The sequence below is a fragment of the Scyliorhinus torazame genome, chromosome 9, assembly GCF_047496885.1.
Source record: "Scyliorhinus torazame isolate Kashiwa2021f chromosome 9, sScyTor2.1, whole genome shotgun sequence".
Taxonomy (NCBI): Eukaryota; Metazoa; Chordata; class Chondrichthyes; order Carcharhiniformes; family Scyliorhinidae; genus Scyliorhinus; species Scyliorhinus torazame.
The window spans coordinates 177,421,788-177,440,490 of NC_092715.1; the positions used below are offsets into that span (position 1 = coordinate 177,421,788).

The following is an 18,703-nucleotide window of genomic DNA, read 5'->3' on the forward strand; positions in this document are numbered from 1 at the left end:
CATGTAGTCCCGTCCTTTTTGGGTAGAGTTCCGACTCCCGACGTCTCGCAGGACTTTGGTGAATCCTGCAAGGCGTGGAGACTGTTGGGAGGTCCGCTGCCAGGATATTTTGGCTGCGTGTGCTCTCGGTTGAGCGCAATGCGGCTGGAGAATCGCGGCCATTGACTACATATAACTGAGGTGTTGTTAGACTCAGTATGCTCTAAATGGGCACACTTTGGCTTGTCCACCATGCATTCAGAAAGATAGTTGGAATAGCCTTTCCGATACTCCAGAATGCCGGAAGGGAGCAGTAGATGCAAGAGGCTCTGAGACTGATAGCAGAAGATAGGTTTAATGCTCTGGCAAAGGGCTGAGAGCGGGATTCTCCAGCAGCGGGATTTTCCGTCCCGCCAACCGGCCAATAGTGTTTCTCTTTGTGGGTGCGCTGCTGGCGCAATGGAGAATTCCGCCAGTCGAGAATCCAGCCCTGAGTGTAAGTTTAAGGGCGGGATTCTCCGGTCTCCCAGCCGCCAGTTTCCTGGTAACGGGAGGCGGTGCGCCATTCACTGGTGGCGGGATTCTCTGTTCCCCAATGGGAATTCCCATCGAAGCCACCCCACGCTACCAGGGAACCTGCAGGCAGGGATGCAATTCCAGTGGTACCAGAGAATCCTGCCTCCAGCGAAAGGCCACAGAATTACGATCTAAATTGGCCTGTTGACGTAGAAACTTACTCTTGTGAAGTAACATTGGCAGAGTCAGCGCTGAGGAATTCTCAGTCCAAAGTCTGTGTGAATGCAAAGCCTGTGAACTCAACCAGTTGTTGCATTGACAAGGTATTCGCATAACCCACCAAGTTGTTTTCCAAGATTAACTTAATTGAGGGACAATCTGGCTTAACACAAGAATTTCTAGGAAAGCACCGTGAGTCCTCATTGTCTTGCTATTTTCGTATGTGTGCCATTTTCATTTGGACACATCTTCTGGCAGCAACCAATAGTATGAGATTAATCCATGTAGTTTATAAAACTAGTGTAGCTCTGGTTTGCCTGACTTATGTCCCAAATCCCTCACCCCAGGAGGATGTCACCTTTACATAAAAATAATTGGAATTGGAACTGTGTTCTAAGGACAGATATTTAACATTCAAATCTGCATCAGCTTTCGAAAGATTGGTGATCTTCAGTAAAATCAAGGTTCTTTCTGCATTTGGCATCTTGTTGAAAATAGCAATAAGTGAGAAAGATACTCAACATGTGGTCCATGTTAATTCAGGGTGCTTCAGTCCAGATTCTTGAGTAGAGATTTGGCACTGAGCCTCATTTGAATGGCAATGGTGAGCTGCAGGCACCAAACAGGTGTCACAATGTAACTGGTGCTGGGACCTGACTGTCCCCAATGCTGATCTGGCACTCTTGGGTAGAGGCTGAGACAAAGCAAATGGATAGGAGCTCCGTTCTGTGGAGCCAGAATTTTTCAGGCATAAAAAAAGGACAGCCAGAAATTAAAGTTCACAATTTTCTCGCACAGCTTGTAGAAAGACATTCTCTGATGTCTCTTGATCATTGACATCAGAAACGATGAGAGAATTTTGTGGCTCTTACCCACAATCCAAACTGAAGCATATTGGTATGTTAGAAGAAATGAGCAAGCAAACTAGCCATTCTGGTAAATATTAAAGTCTGCGGTTAAAGGAGAAGTAAGGTCAGGGTAAGTATTGGATGAAGTGCTTCCAATCGTTATCATTTAAAAACAATAAGTTAGGTATAAATTATTGAGTGATATTTTACTTTCATCAGCATACTTTGCCATAAAAATGCTACTTCAGCTCTTTTGTTTGCTTTCGAACCAATGATGTATATTTTGGGGGTGAGAAGCAAAAAAAAAGAAACTTCAAAAAACTAGTTCTGATTGAGTTTGCAGCAGTATAAAGTTAATGTAACCTTTCCCGATTGGACACTTCCTGGCTCATTCAAAGCACCTCTTCCAGAGAAATGAACAGAGCAGGAAACATGTAGGGTGTCTTAGACATAAAAACAATCAGTAATTTACTGCGAAACCAGCAGTCTTGACACCACAGTTGCTAGGTGAAAACTGCTACACATCACAGACATGCTGCACAGAGCGCTGACAACTGGTCAGATACAAGAACTGATCGAAAACAGAGAATGAAACAGAGGGCGTGATTGAACCACTGCATTGCATCCGGCGCAGATCTGGGCACGCCGGTTAAATAGCGGGAAAAGCCAAAAACAAGATTCATGCTGGCTGCGAATCACTTTGCTATCTAAACCGGCCTGCTCCCGAGAGCGAATTCGGGATCACGCCCAAATATGGCAAGTATATCATTAACCCTCATTTGCATTCATTACCATCTCATTAGCGAGATCGAAGTCGAATGCAATGGTCTCCCGAGAATTAACTGTCTCCCCAATGAGAAATCACGCAGGCGTCCTTTAGTATTCCTTTTTAAAAACATGAAGCTGCATACGTAAAGCTACCAAACAGGTTAAAAAAAAAAAAATTTGCAATCACCGTCAGCAAACTACCTCTACCACCCACCCACCCTCGTCCTCAGACACTACACCCAAATATGCATACATAAATCTGTAAGGCGAACTTAAACCATTAAAATCTACTTCTAATAAACTTATTCCCAATGAGAAAAAAAAAAACTAAAGCAGAACAACAATAATAGGCTCCAGTCAACCACTCAACACTGCTCTCGTTAACTAATTCTTTGGCTAGCAGGGCGGCTACCACTCAGAGTGAAGAGAAATGCTTAAAAACACAAAGCATAAAAAACTCTTAAAACATAGTACTCCAACAAGGAGCTGTATATTTTTCACAACCGTTGGAACAAAAACCCACATAAAACTAAATCCTAGACCTAAGCCCAACTTGTAAAACATTCAACCCCAACATGAACAGAAAAAGGGAAACATGAACAAGGAACCCAAACAATTCGACATATCAACATGCCCACCCCAATATCTAAAATTCTGAACCACCCCACGTCCATCCCAAGAATCTTTGCAAAGGAATCCACCTCCTCCAATGCATCAAAAATAGTTTTTTCATTCAAGAGTCACTCGCGGCAGGTACACCACCCAAACTGGACTCCGCTTTTGTACAGGGTAACCATGACTTTGTTGAAAGCAGCCTGCTTCTTCACCAGCAACGCTCCCACATCCGGATAAAACCTGATGGCATGGCCTTCCCAATTGTTGTCGCGTTGCTCCCTTGCCGATCTCAGGACTCACTCTTTTTCGTGGAAGCGATTACTGCATACGGTGGGTCCGGCATGCCCGGAGGACCAGGGAGGCACTCATCCTCATCCGATACTCAAAGGACGAGGCTTTGTCCATCAGCTCACCTGCTCCAACATCCCAATCTCCTCCTCGCCGCAATCCCTCCTGCCCCCATCCACCCCTCCCCCATTCCCCTCTTTGAGACCAATTTCCCTCCTTCCTCTTCCCCCATTCACCCACCCTCCCGCTGCACCGACCAGCACCCTCACATCCATCCTGTGAATGGGGTCTGCATTTGGGGAATTTGATATTGGTCCGCTGTGACCAGGGGGACAGGGGAGCGGAGGACAACAGGGGGTGGGTGTGCAAGCAGGCTTACTGTGAAGATTAACGTGACAGATGCAGTGATCTCTGTATATACATATACATAAAGGGTTAATTATAGTCAGTACAGTCAGATGATCACTAGAGGGCAACAGGGGTATAAATACAAGTTCAATCTGTTTTCCTGCTCTCTTTGGGTGTGTTGTGACTAGAGAACAGAAATGTATAGTTAACTCAGAATGCAAGTATAATATTCATAGTTAATCTAATTCTATCTTGTTTAATTTAACTGCTAGTAAAAGTATTGAAGAATCGAACTCACAAGTTAACTGATTAGTTACTCAATAAATTATTTGGTATCACTGGATGACTTTGAGTATTCATCATCATCAAAGTTAAGAACTTCTCGGCATAAACAAATGAGTAACACATATTACTTTAAGTAATGTAACAGAGGCTTCACACATATCAGGTGTAACATGTTATAATTGTGAACAGTTGACATTTCCATTCCCCCTAGCTGCAGATGGTGCGAGTCTTGGGCAATGGGTTGTAATCACGCCAAGAATTTCAGTATGCTCCATCGAGTTAAAGGGGGACTGTCTTATTCAAAAGAATTTACCAATATTCTTATCAGGAGAGTCAAGGAACCGGCAGAACTGTATATGATAAATTAAATCACATAGGAGTAAAGCACTGAAAGGCTTTTAAACATTTAACATTATCATGTATTTGCCAACATGTTGAAAATAATTATTTCATGATTTTAACAAAATCTACGAATATTTGCTCCACGAGGACATGCAGTATGTTGTCAGTTGAAATAGATTGATATGCATTTAAAAGTAAAATACTACAGATGCTGGAAATCATAGAATCGCTACTGTACAGAAGGAGGTCAGTCTGCCCATCGAGTCTGCACAGACCCTCTGAAAGAGCAACCTACCTAGGCCCACTTGCCCTATTCCCCGTAAGCCCACTTTCCGATTGGACAGTAAGGGGCAATTTATCATATCCAAACCACCTAACCTGTACATCTTTGGACTGTGAGAGGAAACTGGAGCACCCGGAGGAAACCCACATAGTTACAGGGAGAAACTGCAAACTCCACACAGTGACCCAAATTTGGAATCGAACCCGGGTCCCTGGCTCTGTGAGGCAGCAGCGCTGTGCTACCCTTATTTGAATTAGAATCAGCAAATGCTGGATAAACTCTGTTATTCTGGCAGCATCTGTGGAGAGATAAACACAGTTAACGTTTCGAGTCCGGATGACCCTTCTACAGATTGATATGCATATGATTTATTACCTGGTCTGACATGGCTGTTGATTGCACTTGCGGACTAGTGATTCCGGTTTTTTCAGCTGTTTGCATTTTCTATTGTCTACAATAGTTGTAGTTTTGCTCATGATTTTTGTACAAGTCACAAGTGTTTTTCTTTCTCCTGCAGAAATGAAATCAGAAGTTAAAACATAGTTTCCTTTATTTAAAATGGTAAATGTTCACAAAGTTATGGCTCTCCATTTTCATGATTAAAAAGAACAAGCAAGTATAGAGAACAATTTAACCTGCCTCCCACTATATTGGTCTTGATTAAAAAGATGGAGGTGGGGGCGATTTTGAGCCAGCATTAGCAATCAGAGAGAACGGCGGAGCATGCGCAAAATTCGACAAGATGCGGAGAAAGCGATCCTCCCCGTCGAGATCGTGATTTCTGATTTTCCAGGCCCCTCATTGGTAGCAAGATGAGAAATACTCCGCAGAAGGCCGAGAACTTCATTTTAACACATTATAATATCATTAGCGAGCCCTCCATCCAGGGCTTCCCCATTCACTAAGTATTCACTGTGTGTCAGCGTGTTGTCACACCACAGTTGTATAAAAATGAGAATCTGGTGACCACACCTCCAAAGGGTGATAACTGAGGTGAATGATCAGATCGCCATTACCATCCAGGGTGTCGGTCACAGAGGGGGTAGCGGAGAGGATGCGGGGACGCAGATAAGTTCAAGTCGGGGCCGGGTAGGTGGGGTTTCAGTATCGGCTCCTTGTGGGCCTTAGCGGCCCTTCATGTCTGTGAGCCTCTTGGTTGAAAGGAGTCGGGTGGCTGGTATGCAGGCAGCACTTCCCATGCCCACTTTGCTGGGCTTGTGGTGAGGAATTGACCTTCCAAAGTGACAGCTGTAAAGTGGGTGGGAGCAGGTGAACCCATAGGGCCAGCACTGGGGATGACTGTGAGGTCCTGGGGTGGGGTCCCATGAGAGGCCAGGCTACATGGGCAGAGTAGGAGACTCCGAGAAGGGGTATTTTCCAGCCTCTTGAGGCCCGAAGACCCTCATACAGGGAGAAGGACGACTGCAGTGAGAGTGAACCCCCACACTCAGGCAGCACATGAGGCCAGAGGGCACAAGCTGTATGGAAGTTCAAGACGATTTGTTATGGAGGTCAACCTGTCAGGGATTAGTTTCTGGGTGGCTGGCTGTTCCAGTTGGGAATCATGCCGTGGGTTCCCGTCTCTCCGCTGGCCCCCGGGCAATATGGCGGAGCCCTACAGGGGCCCGGCGCGGAGGAACATAGGCCCCCACGGAAATAGCCTGCCCGCCGATCGGTAGGCCCCGATCGTGAGCCAGGCCACCGTGGAGACCCCCCTCGGGGTCGGATCCCCCTGCCCACCCACCAGGACGGCCCCCGCAGTCAGAACTCCGAGGTGCCGCCGGGTAGGACCATACGTAGCCCACGCCAGTGGGACCCGGCCTAACTCGGCGGCACTCGGCCCGTAGAGACCTGGAGAATCGCCGGGGGGGGGGGGGGGGGGGGGTCGCTTTCAACGGCTCCGACCAGCGTTGCGGCGATCCCGCGGGCGCATTAAAATCGGCGCTGGAGAATCGGCGAGCCACGTCGGGGCCGCGTGGTCCGATTCTCGAGACACCCCCCCCCCCCGGCAGCCTTCACATGAATCAGGTGTGCCTTGCCTGCCACAAGGGGAAACCAGTTGCCTGATCAACTCCCTGATCCTTCCTTGAGTCAACTGTGCCAATAAAGTCAGCATTTTAATGGATCAGTGTGCAACTGATTGTGGCCCAATTTTTAACCCTTTGCTCAGTTGGCTGGAGTGCTGGTTTGTGATGCAGAGTGACGCCAACAGCATGGGTTCAATTTTGTCTTAATTTTCAGGACTGGGGGCCTTATTGACTCCATTTTAATTTGAAGTGTAAGTTTCATTTGTGATTCGGTTTTTGTTTGAGGCAGTTTCACTTTACGGGACTGTTCATTTAATCTGTCTCTCAGTTAATTCGATTTAATTTACTTGGTTATTTGTGTTGATTCAAAATAGTTGGAAGCATTTTCCCCAGGCATTGAACTCCAAGGCTCATGTCAAAATAAGAGAGAGGTGACCCAGATGAGGCCCCCAGTGCAATGGATTATGGTGAAGTCTTCACTGCTCACCTCGTCCAAGGCGATGATGGGGGACATCATCGAGTCCCTCGTGAGATTAGAATATTGATCCATTGAATGTACTCACCTGCCCTAACACCTCATGATTTTTGTGGGGGGGGGGTGATTTTGGAGTGGATGGGGGCCACTGAGACTCTCAAGGGTCGAAGGGTTGCGTTCAGGTCAAGTGGATAGTGGAGAGGGACAACTATGGGCAACTATTGTGTGACAGGAGAGGGGGTGAGGTTTCGTGGAAAGACATTCACATATGGGTAAGTGCTTGGGTGCTGGGTGTTAAGAGGGTTGACAGCCAGGGCACAGTCAGGAATCCTCATCACTCACTTTGATAATAATCTTTATTGTCACAAGTGGGCTTACATTAACACTGCAATTAAGTTACTGTGAAAATCCCCTAGTCGCCACACCCCAGCGCCTGTTCAGGTACACAGAGGGAGAATTCAGAATGTCCAATTCACATAACAAGTATGTTCTCTTCCTTACAGTTTATGGTTCTGGAGAATCATGGAGCCAGTCGAGTTGGCAACTCTATTAATTGCGATCGGCCAGCAGCAGTGATATCAACGTGCTGCTGCATGTGGCTAGGAACAGCACCCTGCAGAGAAAAGGGAGGCTTGGTCCGTTGCTCTTCTGAGAGCAGGGCCATAGATGGCAGAGCCTTGGAAGAAACACTACTGGTTAAGGGAATTCCAAAGTCAAACTTCCTTACCTCCAGATTTCAGAGGTCCAGTGCCAGAGAAGACTGTGTCTGTCCCTAGGGACAGTGGACCACTTATGCCAGGTGATGCAAGAGTTGGCACCATATGGATTGGGAGGTCACCCATTTCCTATGAGCTCCTTAACTTACTGCCGCTGCAAACTTCTATGCCAGTGCCTCATTTCAGGGCAGCATGGGCGACCTGTGCAGCAAATCCCAGTCAGCTGCACACAAATTAGTAGTGAAGCTCACAGATGGGCTATTCGCAAGTGCCCACATGTACATCAAGTTGAACCGGGACCAGGTGAGCCAGCATGCCATGGCCATGGGCTTCGCCCGCATAGCAGGGATGCCCCAGGTGCAGGGTGTCATTGACTGCCCCCACCTGGCTCTGCGGTCTCCATGGCGGCATGGAGCACCATTTATAAACAGCAAAGGATACATCCCTCAATATCCAGCTCGTCTGTGACCACATGATGCGCATCATGCAGGTGTGTGCCCGTTTGCCGTGGATTATCCATGATAGCTACATCTTGCAGAGCTTGCAGATCCCAGCCATCTTTGAGGGAGATCAGCAGCTGGAGGGATGGCTCCTTGGGGACATACTTTACCCACTCAGGAGGTTGCTGATGATATCAGTGTAGAGGCCATAAACACCTGCTAAATCTTGCTACAATGAGGCTCATGTATCAATTTGCACGCTGGTCAAGCAGGCGATTTGATTGCTCAATAAGTGGTTCTGGTGCCTGGATAAGTCTGGGAGAGTCCATCAATATAGCCCTCACAGGGTGTTGTGCATCATTGTGGTTCACTGCGCTCTGCACAACCTGGCACTGCAGGAGAGAGCAGCTGGGCCAAAAGGAGCTGGAAGTGTGTCACTTTTCCTTGGATGAGGAGGGGGTTGAGGAGGGCGGCGAGGGTCAACACACGGAAGAGAAGGAAGGACCTCAGGTGATTGCCAGGGCCTTCATGGGGATCAGGTTTAGGGACGCCATCATAGCCTCTTGGTTTGTGGACGAGCAGGTCTCGGGAGTGAAGATCTCTCCCACCTTGGAGAATTATATCTACTAGTGTCAAGGTTCACCCGTACCTACGAGGTGCCTAAAGTTTCTTACTCTTGCTCACCCATCCTCTATGTCCAGAAGTACCCCAGGATCCAGAGCTAAGGTTGAGGCGGCCTGCCGCCTTCCATGCCCTGTTGCCGGACATTATCTTGGTGGGCATCCCTTGACGTCCTGGACCTTGAGGGGGCAGGCTTACATTCGGGCTGCACAGGCATTGTAGTGTTCCCCTCCTCAGTGTGCGGGCTGGAGATGTGTCACTCACAGGGAGGGGGGTGTCAAATGGGCTGGATATTTTGCAGCTGTGGTCTATGGCGACCAGAGGGCATGAGGATGGTTCAGGCTGGTCAACTGATTGACCTGCAAGGGAAGCGAGATGGTATTAGTGCATCATGGGGTATTTCTGGGGAGAAAGTTAACTTATGTGACGCTTGCGCCATGGCTGGATGTCTTGATAGTTGCCCTTTGCACAGATGCAGTCCTACACCTTGCTTGCCAGCTCATCGGCTCTCTCTTCAAAGGGGGTTGGGCATCTCAGTTCGGGCATGGCTCCAGCAGGCTGTGCACGCTCATGCGATTGTGCTCAAGTTTGTTCTGCAATCAGGCAGAAAGGGAGAGAGTAGGTGGAGCCCTGCCAGTCAAATGGTGTTAAAGCCCATCATGTGTGAGACGTGAGTGTGAGTGGGGATTTGAGGAGCAGAGTATCTACTGGGGGGGAACGTGGGGAGTGGGGAAGGTGCCATGAGAAGTGTTGGGAAACCATGAGATGGCTGGGTGAGAAATCACCATAGAGGTGTGATGGGTGTGTGAAGAGGTGCAGCAGTATACATCAGGAGGCAGACTTAACTTCGCTGTGCGAAGAGGGTCACTCATCTTCTTCTAACACTGTTGCTCCCTCCTCTTATGCAGCGAGCTGGCACTCACTATTGTGGCTACTGCCTCCCAGGCGTGGGTGGTGACCTTGGTTGGTTGAAGGACGTCTGTGGGAACGCGGGTAGAGGATGTCACACCAAGGATTTGAAAGCAAGAGTTTGGTAAGAGCTCCCTCTGACAATCCTGGTGCTATTATCCTGGTAGCTATCCCCCGACTGGACTTGGGACAAGTGCTGATGAGTGCCGGGGATGTGTTTAAAAGGAGCGCTCAACTGATTGCTGTAATTAAATTTTCCCGGGGTGAGAAAATCAGAGGCAAGTCGGCATGAGCGCATTGTTAATCACGCGAGGAAAAAAAAATTGTTAAAGAGGCATAATACAATGTGAGTTTTCCCACCATCACTTTGGTGGGATTCTCACCAGGGGCGGGATTCGCCACAAACTGGCGCGATGTCCGCTACCCGGCGCCAAAAACAGCGCGGATCACTCCAGCGTCGGGCCGCCCCAACGGTGCGGAAGTCTCCGCACATTTAGGGGCCAAGCCCTCACCTTGAGGGGCTAGGCCCGCGCCGGAGTGGTTTCCGCTCCGCCGGCTGGCGGGAAAGGCCTTTGGCGCCACGCCAGCCGGCGCCGAAAGGACTTCACCGGGCGACGCATGCGCGGGAGCGTCAGCGGCTGCTTACGTCATCCCCGTGCATGCGCAGAGGAGGGGGTCTCTTCCGCCTCCGCCATAGTGAAGACCATGGCGAAGGCGGAAGAAAAAGAGTGCCCCCACGGCACAGGCCTGCCCGCAGATCGGTGGGCCCCGGTGGCGGGCCAGGCCACCGTGGGGGCACCCCCCGGGGCCAGATCGCCCCGCGCCCCCCCCCAGGACCCCTGTGCCTGCCCGCGCAGCCTTGTCCCGCTGTTCATAAGGTGGTTTAATCCACGCCGGCTGGAGAGGGTCGACAGCGGCGGGACTTCGACCCATCGCAGGCCGGAGAATCGCCGGGGATGGACCCGCCGACCGGCGCGATTCCCACCCCCGTCGAATCTGTGGTGGCGGAGAATTTGGGACACGGCGGGGGTGGGATTCACGCCAGCCCCCACCAATTCTCCAACCCGGTGGGGGGGGTCGGAGAATCGCGCCCCAGTTTTCTCACCGGTCCCAACAATTTGAAAAAATTCCACCAGGGAAACCCTTTTCTTGGCAAGGGTTTCCCTGGTGGAATTTGTTCAAATTGTTGGGACCGGTGAGAAAACTGGGGCGCGATTCTCCGACCCCCCCCACCGGGTTGGAGAATCGGTGGGGGCTGGCGTGAATCCCACCCCCGCCGTGTCCCAAATTCTCCGCCACCACAGATTCGGCGGGGGTGGGAATCGCGCCGGTCGGCGGGCCCATCCCCGGCGATTCTCCGGCCCGCGATGGGTCGAAGTCCCGCCGCTGTCAACCCTCTCCAGCCGGCGTGGATTAATCCACCTTGTGAACGGCGGGACAAGGCTGCGCGGGCAGGCACAGGGGTCCTGGGGGGGGGCGCGGGGCGATCTGGCCCCGGGGGGTGCCCCCACGGTGGCCTGGCCCGCGACCGGGGCCCACCGATCTGCGGGCAGGCCTGTGCCGTGGGGGCACTCTTTTTCTTTTGTTCAGGTGAAAATAAATTATTAGTGGAAGGGACCAAGTAAAACTTGAATAAAAACAAAGAAAGATTTGTGCATTATGCTACCCATGATAGTCATCAACACTAAGCATAACCAATGCACAACCATCACTCGAAGGGAAATGTCAGAACGTGCTGCACAACAAGTTCATTTTTATTCTGAATGGGTTAGGTTTGATATCAGTACAGTTGATTGAGCATTTACAGGCGCAACACAAAATCTACCACAGAAATCTGAAGTTTTTCTTATAGTAATCCATATTTTAAAATCAGAAAGATGTTTCTTAATAAGAATAAATCCCAGGTTTCTATCTGGGCTAAAAATTCTGAAATGCCCACGATTTTAGGTCAACAAACTCTGATTTTGGCTCTAGACGTGGGTGTATGGGGGCTTTTGTATTTCAGTGAACGACAAGAGCAAATTTCCATTTTGATAGCAATTTTCACATGGAAGAGCACATTTCAAAATGTTTACATTAAAGGGAAAACAGTAAATATCATGCATGAAGGGAAAATTAATACTGCTAAAGTATGCCATCAAAGGCAAACTTGAGTTTTTTAAAATGTATTTTGTCATGGGATGTGTCACTGGCTATTTATTACCCATCCCTAATTGCCCTGAGAAAGTGGTGAGCTGTCTTTTCTAACCACTGCAGTGCATGTGGTGTAGGTATGCCCACAGTGCTGTTTGGAATGGAATTCCAGGATTTTGACCCAGCCACATTGAAGTTCCACGTCAGAATGGTGTGAGACTTGGAAATCAACCTCCAGGGAGTGGTGTTCCCAAGTATTTGTTGCTCTTGTCCTTCTAGATGGAGAAGCTGCAGGTTTGGAAGGTGCTGTTGAAGACACATTGAAGGAGTCTTGGTAAGTTCTTGCAGTGCATCATCTAAATGGTATGCGCTGCTACCACTGTGCATTGGTGGTGGACAGAATGACTGTTTAAGACTGTGGATGTTGTGCCAATCAAGCAGGCTGCGCTGTCCTGGATTGTATCAAGCTTCTTGAGTGGTTTTGGAGCTGCAATCATCCAAACAAATGGAGAGTATTCCATCACACTTTTGACTTGTACCTTGTAGATGGTGGACAGGCTCTGAGGAGTCAGGAAGTGATTTCCCCATTGCAGAATTCCCAGCCACTGACCTGCTCTTGTGACCATAGTATTTGTATGGCTGGTTCAATTCAGTTCAGTGAACCACAGAATTGTTACTGCACAGAAAATGGCTTTGTGGCCTATTGTGTCAGCATCAACTCTCCAAACGAGCATTATGGCTTAGTGTCATTCCTCTGCCTTTCCCATACCCCTGCACATGGTTTCTATGGTTTTTGACCAATGCGATTTAGTGATGGTAATGCCATCAAATATCCATTCAAACAAAGCTGGTAGGTAGGGCTGGTGAAGTGTTTGCATCACTACCGGAGGGGGTATCTGGGACGTATGAGGAGGTGAAAAAATCCATCTTGGGTGCATATGAACTAGTGCCTAAAGCCAACAGACAAAGGTTTAGAAATTTAAGGAATGAATTTGGTCAATCAAAAATGGAGTGTGAAAGGCTCAAACAGAGTAATTTTGATAGGTGGATAAGGGCTTTGAAAATAGACCATACCTATGAAGCTCTCAGAGAAATTATGCTTTTGGAGGAGTTTAAAAATTCAATTCCTGATGTAGTGAGAACTCATGTGGAAGAGCAGAGGGTTAAAACTGCGAAATTAGCAGCAGGAATGGCAGATGATTATGAATTAGTTCATAAATCAAAACTTGGTTTCCGACATCAGTTTCAGCCTGTGAGGGATAGAAACTGGGGACATGAGAAATACTCAAGTGGTAAAGGTTAAGGTGATCTGATGGGAGATAATAAGGAGAATGTACCTCAGATTAAAAAAGAAATCCAGGAGGGTGGAAAAGAAATGAAAAGTTTCAAATGTTTTCACTGTAATAAACTAGGCCATGTAAAGTCACAGTGTTGATGGTTGAAGAAAAGCACTGGGAAGGCTGATGTGGTAAAACAGGATAAGACAGTGGGGTTTGTTAAAGTGGGTAAGGAAAGCCCAAGTGAAGTGAAGGAGGTGCAAAAGATTGTACAGCCTGATCAAGAGGTGATTGATAAGAAGGTGCCAGGTCTCTTTAACAAATTTACTTGTGTGGGTAAAGTTTACTCATGTGTATCAGGAGGAGCAGGTAAAGAAGTCACAATTTTAAGAGATACGGGAGCTAGTCAATTTTTAATGGTAAGAGATGAGGAGTTATGTAGTTTGGGAAGAATGTTGCCAGAAAAGGTGGTAATATGTGGAATTCAGGGTGAGAGGAGTAGTGTTCCATTGTATAAGGTAAGGTTAGAAAGTCAAGTGAAGAGTGGTGAAGTGGTAGTAGGAGTAATAGAGAAACTATCTTGTCCAGGAATACAGTTTAGCTTGGGTAATGATATAGCTGGATCACAGGTGGGAGAGATACCTATTATGGTTAATAAGCCAAGGGAAAATCAGACAACTGAAGTGTTGAAGGACAAATATCCTGGGATTTTTCCGGATTGTGTAGTAACAAGGTTGAAAAGTCACAGATTAAGACAAGAGGAGAAATTAAAGAGTGACGATGACGTTGAAGTGCAATTATCAGAAACGATTTTTGATCAGATGGTTGGCAAAGAACAGGTGGAGGATTAGGCGGATATTTTTAGTTCAGGAAAATTGGTGGCGTTACAACAGAAAGATATAGAAATAAAATCGATGTATCAGAAAGCATATATGGAAGAGGAATCTGCGTATATACCAGAGTGTTATTACCGTAAAAGTGATGTCTTAATGAGAAAACGGAGACCTTTACATATGCAGTGGATGAAAAGTGGGCAGAGGTTCATCAAGTAGTATTGCCGGTATGGTATAGAAAGGAGGTGTTGCGAGTTGCACATGAGGTACCAGTGGAAGGCCATTTGGGAATAAGGAAAACTCAAGCTAAAATCCAGAAACATATTTATTGGCCTGGACTACATAAAGATGCAGTTAGATTTTGTCAATCATGTCACACATGTCAACTGATAGGGAAACCTCAAACAGTGATAAAACCAGCACCCTTAATACCCATTCCAGCATTTGAGGAACCTTTTACAAGGGTCCTAATTGATTGCGTAGGACCGCATCCTAAAACGAAAAGTGGGAATCAATATCTTTTGACTATAATGGATGTGTCTACTAGGTTTCCAGAGGCCATTCCAGTACGTAATATTACAGCTAAAAAGATTGTGAAGGAGTTACTTAAATTCTTTACTAGATATGGACTACCCACAGAAATACAATCGGATCAAGGATCTTATTTTACCTCAAGGTTATTCAAAGAAGTTATGGATAGCTCAGGAATAAAACAATTTAAATCAACTGCGTACCATCCAGAATTGCAGGGAGCATTAGAAATGTGGCATCAGACATTAAAGACAATGTTGAGGGCTTATTGTCACGATTATCCAGAGGATTGGGATAAAGGAACTCCATTTGTACTGTTTGCAATTAGGGATACAACTAATGAATGAACCAAATTTAGTCCTTTTGAACTAATTTTTGGTCATGAGGTAAGAGGACCACTTAAATTGATTATGGAAAAATTGGTGAGTGAGAAACCCGAAATTACATTGTTGGATTACGTGTCAAATTTTAGGAAACAATTAAATGGCTAGACAACATTTAAAAGTTGCACAAAATGTGATGAAATGGGTAGCAGACAAGAAATCCAAAGTTTGTAGTTTTGCCAGTGGAGATAAAGTTTTAGTATTGTTACCAGTGGTGGGTGAACCTTTAAAAGCTAGGTTTTGTGGACCATATCAAATTGAAAGGAAATTAAGTGAGGTGAATTATGTGGTAAAAACACCCGGTAGAAGGAAAATTCACCGAGTGTGTCATGTGAATATGCTTAAAAGGTACTTTGAGGGGGTTCGGTTGTGGCTGTGCCTGGGTAGGTCGCACGTTCGGCAGCTCCCGCCGTGAACGGACTTTTGGGCCCTCGAGGAGCCCCAGCGCCACTTGGACGACGATTCCCAGTGTGGGAAGGCAGCAGTAAGGTTCCCCCAGCATTGCATGGAGTGGACCAGGAGTGGAGTGGTCAAAAAAGTGATCTTGGAGAAGAGAGGAGAACGGGCGTGAAAATGTAAGATGGCGGCGGGCGGAGACCAGGCAGCGTGTGCGCAATGGTCGCGGGAGCAGCAGGAGTTCCTGAAAAGCTGTTTTGTGGAGCTGAAAGCAGAGATGCTGGCCCCAATGAAAGCATCGATTGAGAGGCTGTAGGAGACCCAGAAGGCTCAAGGGACGGCGATGAGAGAGGTGCAGCAGAAGGCCTCTGAAAACGAGGATGAGACGCTGGGCCTGGAGGTGAAAGTTATGCACGAGGCGCTGCATAAAAAGTGGCAGGAAAGGTTTGAGGACCTGGAGAACAGGTCGAGGAGGAAGAATCTCCGGATTCTGGGTCTCCCTGAAGGTGTGGAGGGGTCCGACATTGGGCCATATATAGCCACGATGCTGAATACGCTAATGGGCGCGGGAGCCTTCCCGAGGCCCTTGGAGCTGGATGGGGCTCACAGAGTCCTGGCAAGTAGGCCTAAGGCAAATGAGCCGCCAAGGGCCATAGTGGTGAGGTTCCAGCGATTCACGGACAGAGAGTGCGTCCTGAGGTGGCCGAAGAAAGAACGGAGCAGCAGGTGGGAGAATACGGAGATCTGCATCTACCAAGACTGGAGTGCAGAGCTGGCCAAGAAGAGGGCAGGATTCAACCGGGCCAAGGCGGTTCTCCACCGAAAGGAGGTGAAGTTCGGGCTGTTGCAGCCAGCGCGATTGTGGGTCACTTTTCAGGACCGCCACCATTATCTCGATACGCCGGAGGAGGCATGGACCTTTATTCAGAACAAAAAATTGGACTCAAACTAATGGTTTGCTGTGGGTTTTGGGAAAGCTGGGGAGTGGGAAGAGGTGATTGGATGTGATGTGTGTGTTTTAATGGGCATGGGTATTGTTTTGGAGGGGCCGCTCCTCGCGTTCGAGGGGGGGCAGGAGGCCCTGGGTCGTTGGGAATTGGGGAGAGGCTGCAGGAGAAAGGAGCTGCGCCACAGGGGGGCGGGCCGGCTCAGGCAGAAAATCGCAGGCTTTTTTCCCGTGCTAAAGAAGGGGGGGGGCATGGCCCTACGGGAGGGGCGGTGCCGGAGCGGTGTCCGTATCAATTTGAAGGGGGAGCGGGGGACTTTGACACGGAATTCAGTTGGAGGAAGAAGAACGAAAGAAAATGGACGATATTATTGTACCTGTTTGCGTGTGTTGTTTTTTGAAACGAAAAAGTATATTCACTGAGTGCATTTCTTAAAGGATAGTGAAAAGGTGAAAAATGAAACCATCTTGAAGTTGATGTTTTTTTTTTCTTGGGGTGAGGTGTCATGTGAGGGTACCTTTCAGAAATTTGTGTTTAAGAAATGTACCTTTAAGAAATGGGTGTTTATCAGTGATGTCAGAGTGTGGGTGGAGCTGGGCTGTCTGTCAGCTTTTTACTTTTGTTTTAGGCTGTTTGCTGCAGGGTGTGTTTTGGTTTTGTTTTTCAGAGCTGGATAGCTGCAGTCACAGCCAGAAGGGGTATTAGTCTCTCTCTCAGTAATCTAAAGAATGTAAATCGATCATTTGGTGATTTAAAACTAATAACTCCTCTCAGTAGTGATTTTAACCTGATGTGCTTCTGTTAAAGGTTTTGTTTTTAAGTCTTATGGATGTTAAAAGGAAAGCTTAAAGGATTACTTAATGTTGTCGTCTTTGCGGGTTGTATTTGAATTAATGGTTGCTAAGATGTTCACTGCATGGTTTAAAAAGGTTAACTTGAGTTCATAGAATAAACATTGTTTTGCTTTAAAAAATACTTTTCCATTTCTGCTGTACCACACCTGTAGAGTGGGCCGTGTGCTCCCCATACCACAATCTATTAAAAGTTGTGGGTCAGATGAACTCCATGATACACTTTGGGGTTCTCTAAACCCTGGCCCATAACACATTCCCATAACTCCTGGTCCCCTTATTAATCAAGAACCTATCTATCTCTGTCTTAAAGATACTTAATGACTTGGCCTCCACAGTCTTCTGCAGCATTGAATTCCACAGATTCACCACCCTCTGGCTGAAGAAATTCCTCATCACTGATATAAAGGATCATCCCTTCAGTTTGAGGCTGTGCCCTCGGGTTCTAGATTCTCCTACTAGTGGAAACATCCTCTCCATGTTCACTCGACCTAGACCTCTCAGTATTCTGTAAGTTTGAATGAGATTCCCCCCTCATTCTTCTAAACTCCATCGATTACAGGCCCAGAGTCTTCAACCGCTTCTCATATGACAAGTCCTTCATTCCGGGGATCACTGTTGTGAACCTCCTCTAAACCCTCTCCATGGCCGGCATATACTTCCTTAGATATGGGGCCCAAAACGGCTCACAGTATTCCAAATGCGGTCTGACCTGAGCATTATACAGCCTTGACAGTACATCCCTGCTCTTGTATTCTAGTAAGAAGTCTTACAACACCAGGTTAAAGTCTAGCCCCCTATTTTTCCTCTCAAAGTGCATAACCTCACACTTTTCCACATTCTATTCCATCTGCCACTTCTTTGCCCACACTCCTAGCCTGTCTAGGTCTTTCTTCAGTCTCCATGCTTCCTCAACACAACCTGTCCCTCTACATATCTTTGTATCTTCTGCAAGTTTAGCAAAAATGCCCTCAGTTCTTTCTTCCAGATCATTAATGCATATCGTGAATAGCTGTGGACCCAACACTGACCCCTGCGGAACACCTCTAGTCACTGGCTGCCATCCTGAAAACTACCCCTTTATCCCCATCCTCTGCCTTCTGCCAGTCAGCCAATCCTCTATCCATGCCAGCACCTTGCCACTAACACCAAGGGCTCTTATCTTGTTTAGCAGCCTCCTTTATGGCACCTTGTCAAAGGCCTTCTGGAAATCCAAAGCGATCATGTCTACTGGTTCTCCTTTGTCCAACTTCCTTGTTACCTCCTCAAAGATTTGTCAGGCATGATCTCCCCTTGATAAATCTGTGCTGATTCAGTCCTATTTTACCATGCACTTCTAAGTACCCCGCAATCTCATCTTTAATAATACTCCAAAATCTTACCAACAACCAAAGTCAGGCTGACCAGACTATAATTTCCTGTCTTCTGCCTCCCTTCCTGCTTAAACAGGGGTGTTACATTAACCATATTCCAGTCCTCTGGGACCCTTCCTGCCTCCAGTGATTCCTGAAACATCATCACCAATGCCTCCACACCCTCCTTTGCTATCACCTTCAGAACCCTAGGGTGTAGTCCACCTGGTCCGGGTAATTTATCAATCTTCAGACCTTTCAGTTTCCCCAGCACCTTCTCCATAGTGGTGGCTACTACACTCACCTCTGCCCCCTGATTCT

General features: G+C 47.5%; 1 protein-coding gene across 1 annotated transcript in view; it reads right to left on the reverse strand.

Annotated features, from left to right (window-relative positions):
- LOC140429605 (A disintegrin and metalloproteinase with thrombospondin motifs 19-like) overlaps positions 1-18,703 on the reverse strand; it is a 789,098-nt gene that overhangs the window by 72,110 nt on the left and 698,285 nt on the right. The window contains exon 19 of the mRNA XM_072516849.1: positions 4,867-5,002. Coding sequence (XP_072372950.1) covers positions 4,867-5,002 — 136 coding nt within the window. The remainder of the gene's footprint in view (positions 1-4,866; positions 5,003-18,703) is intronic.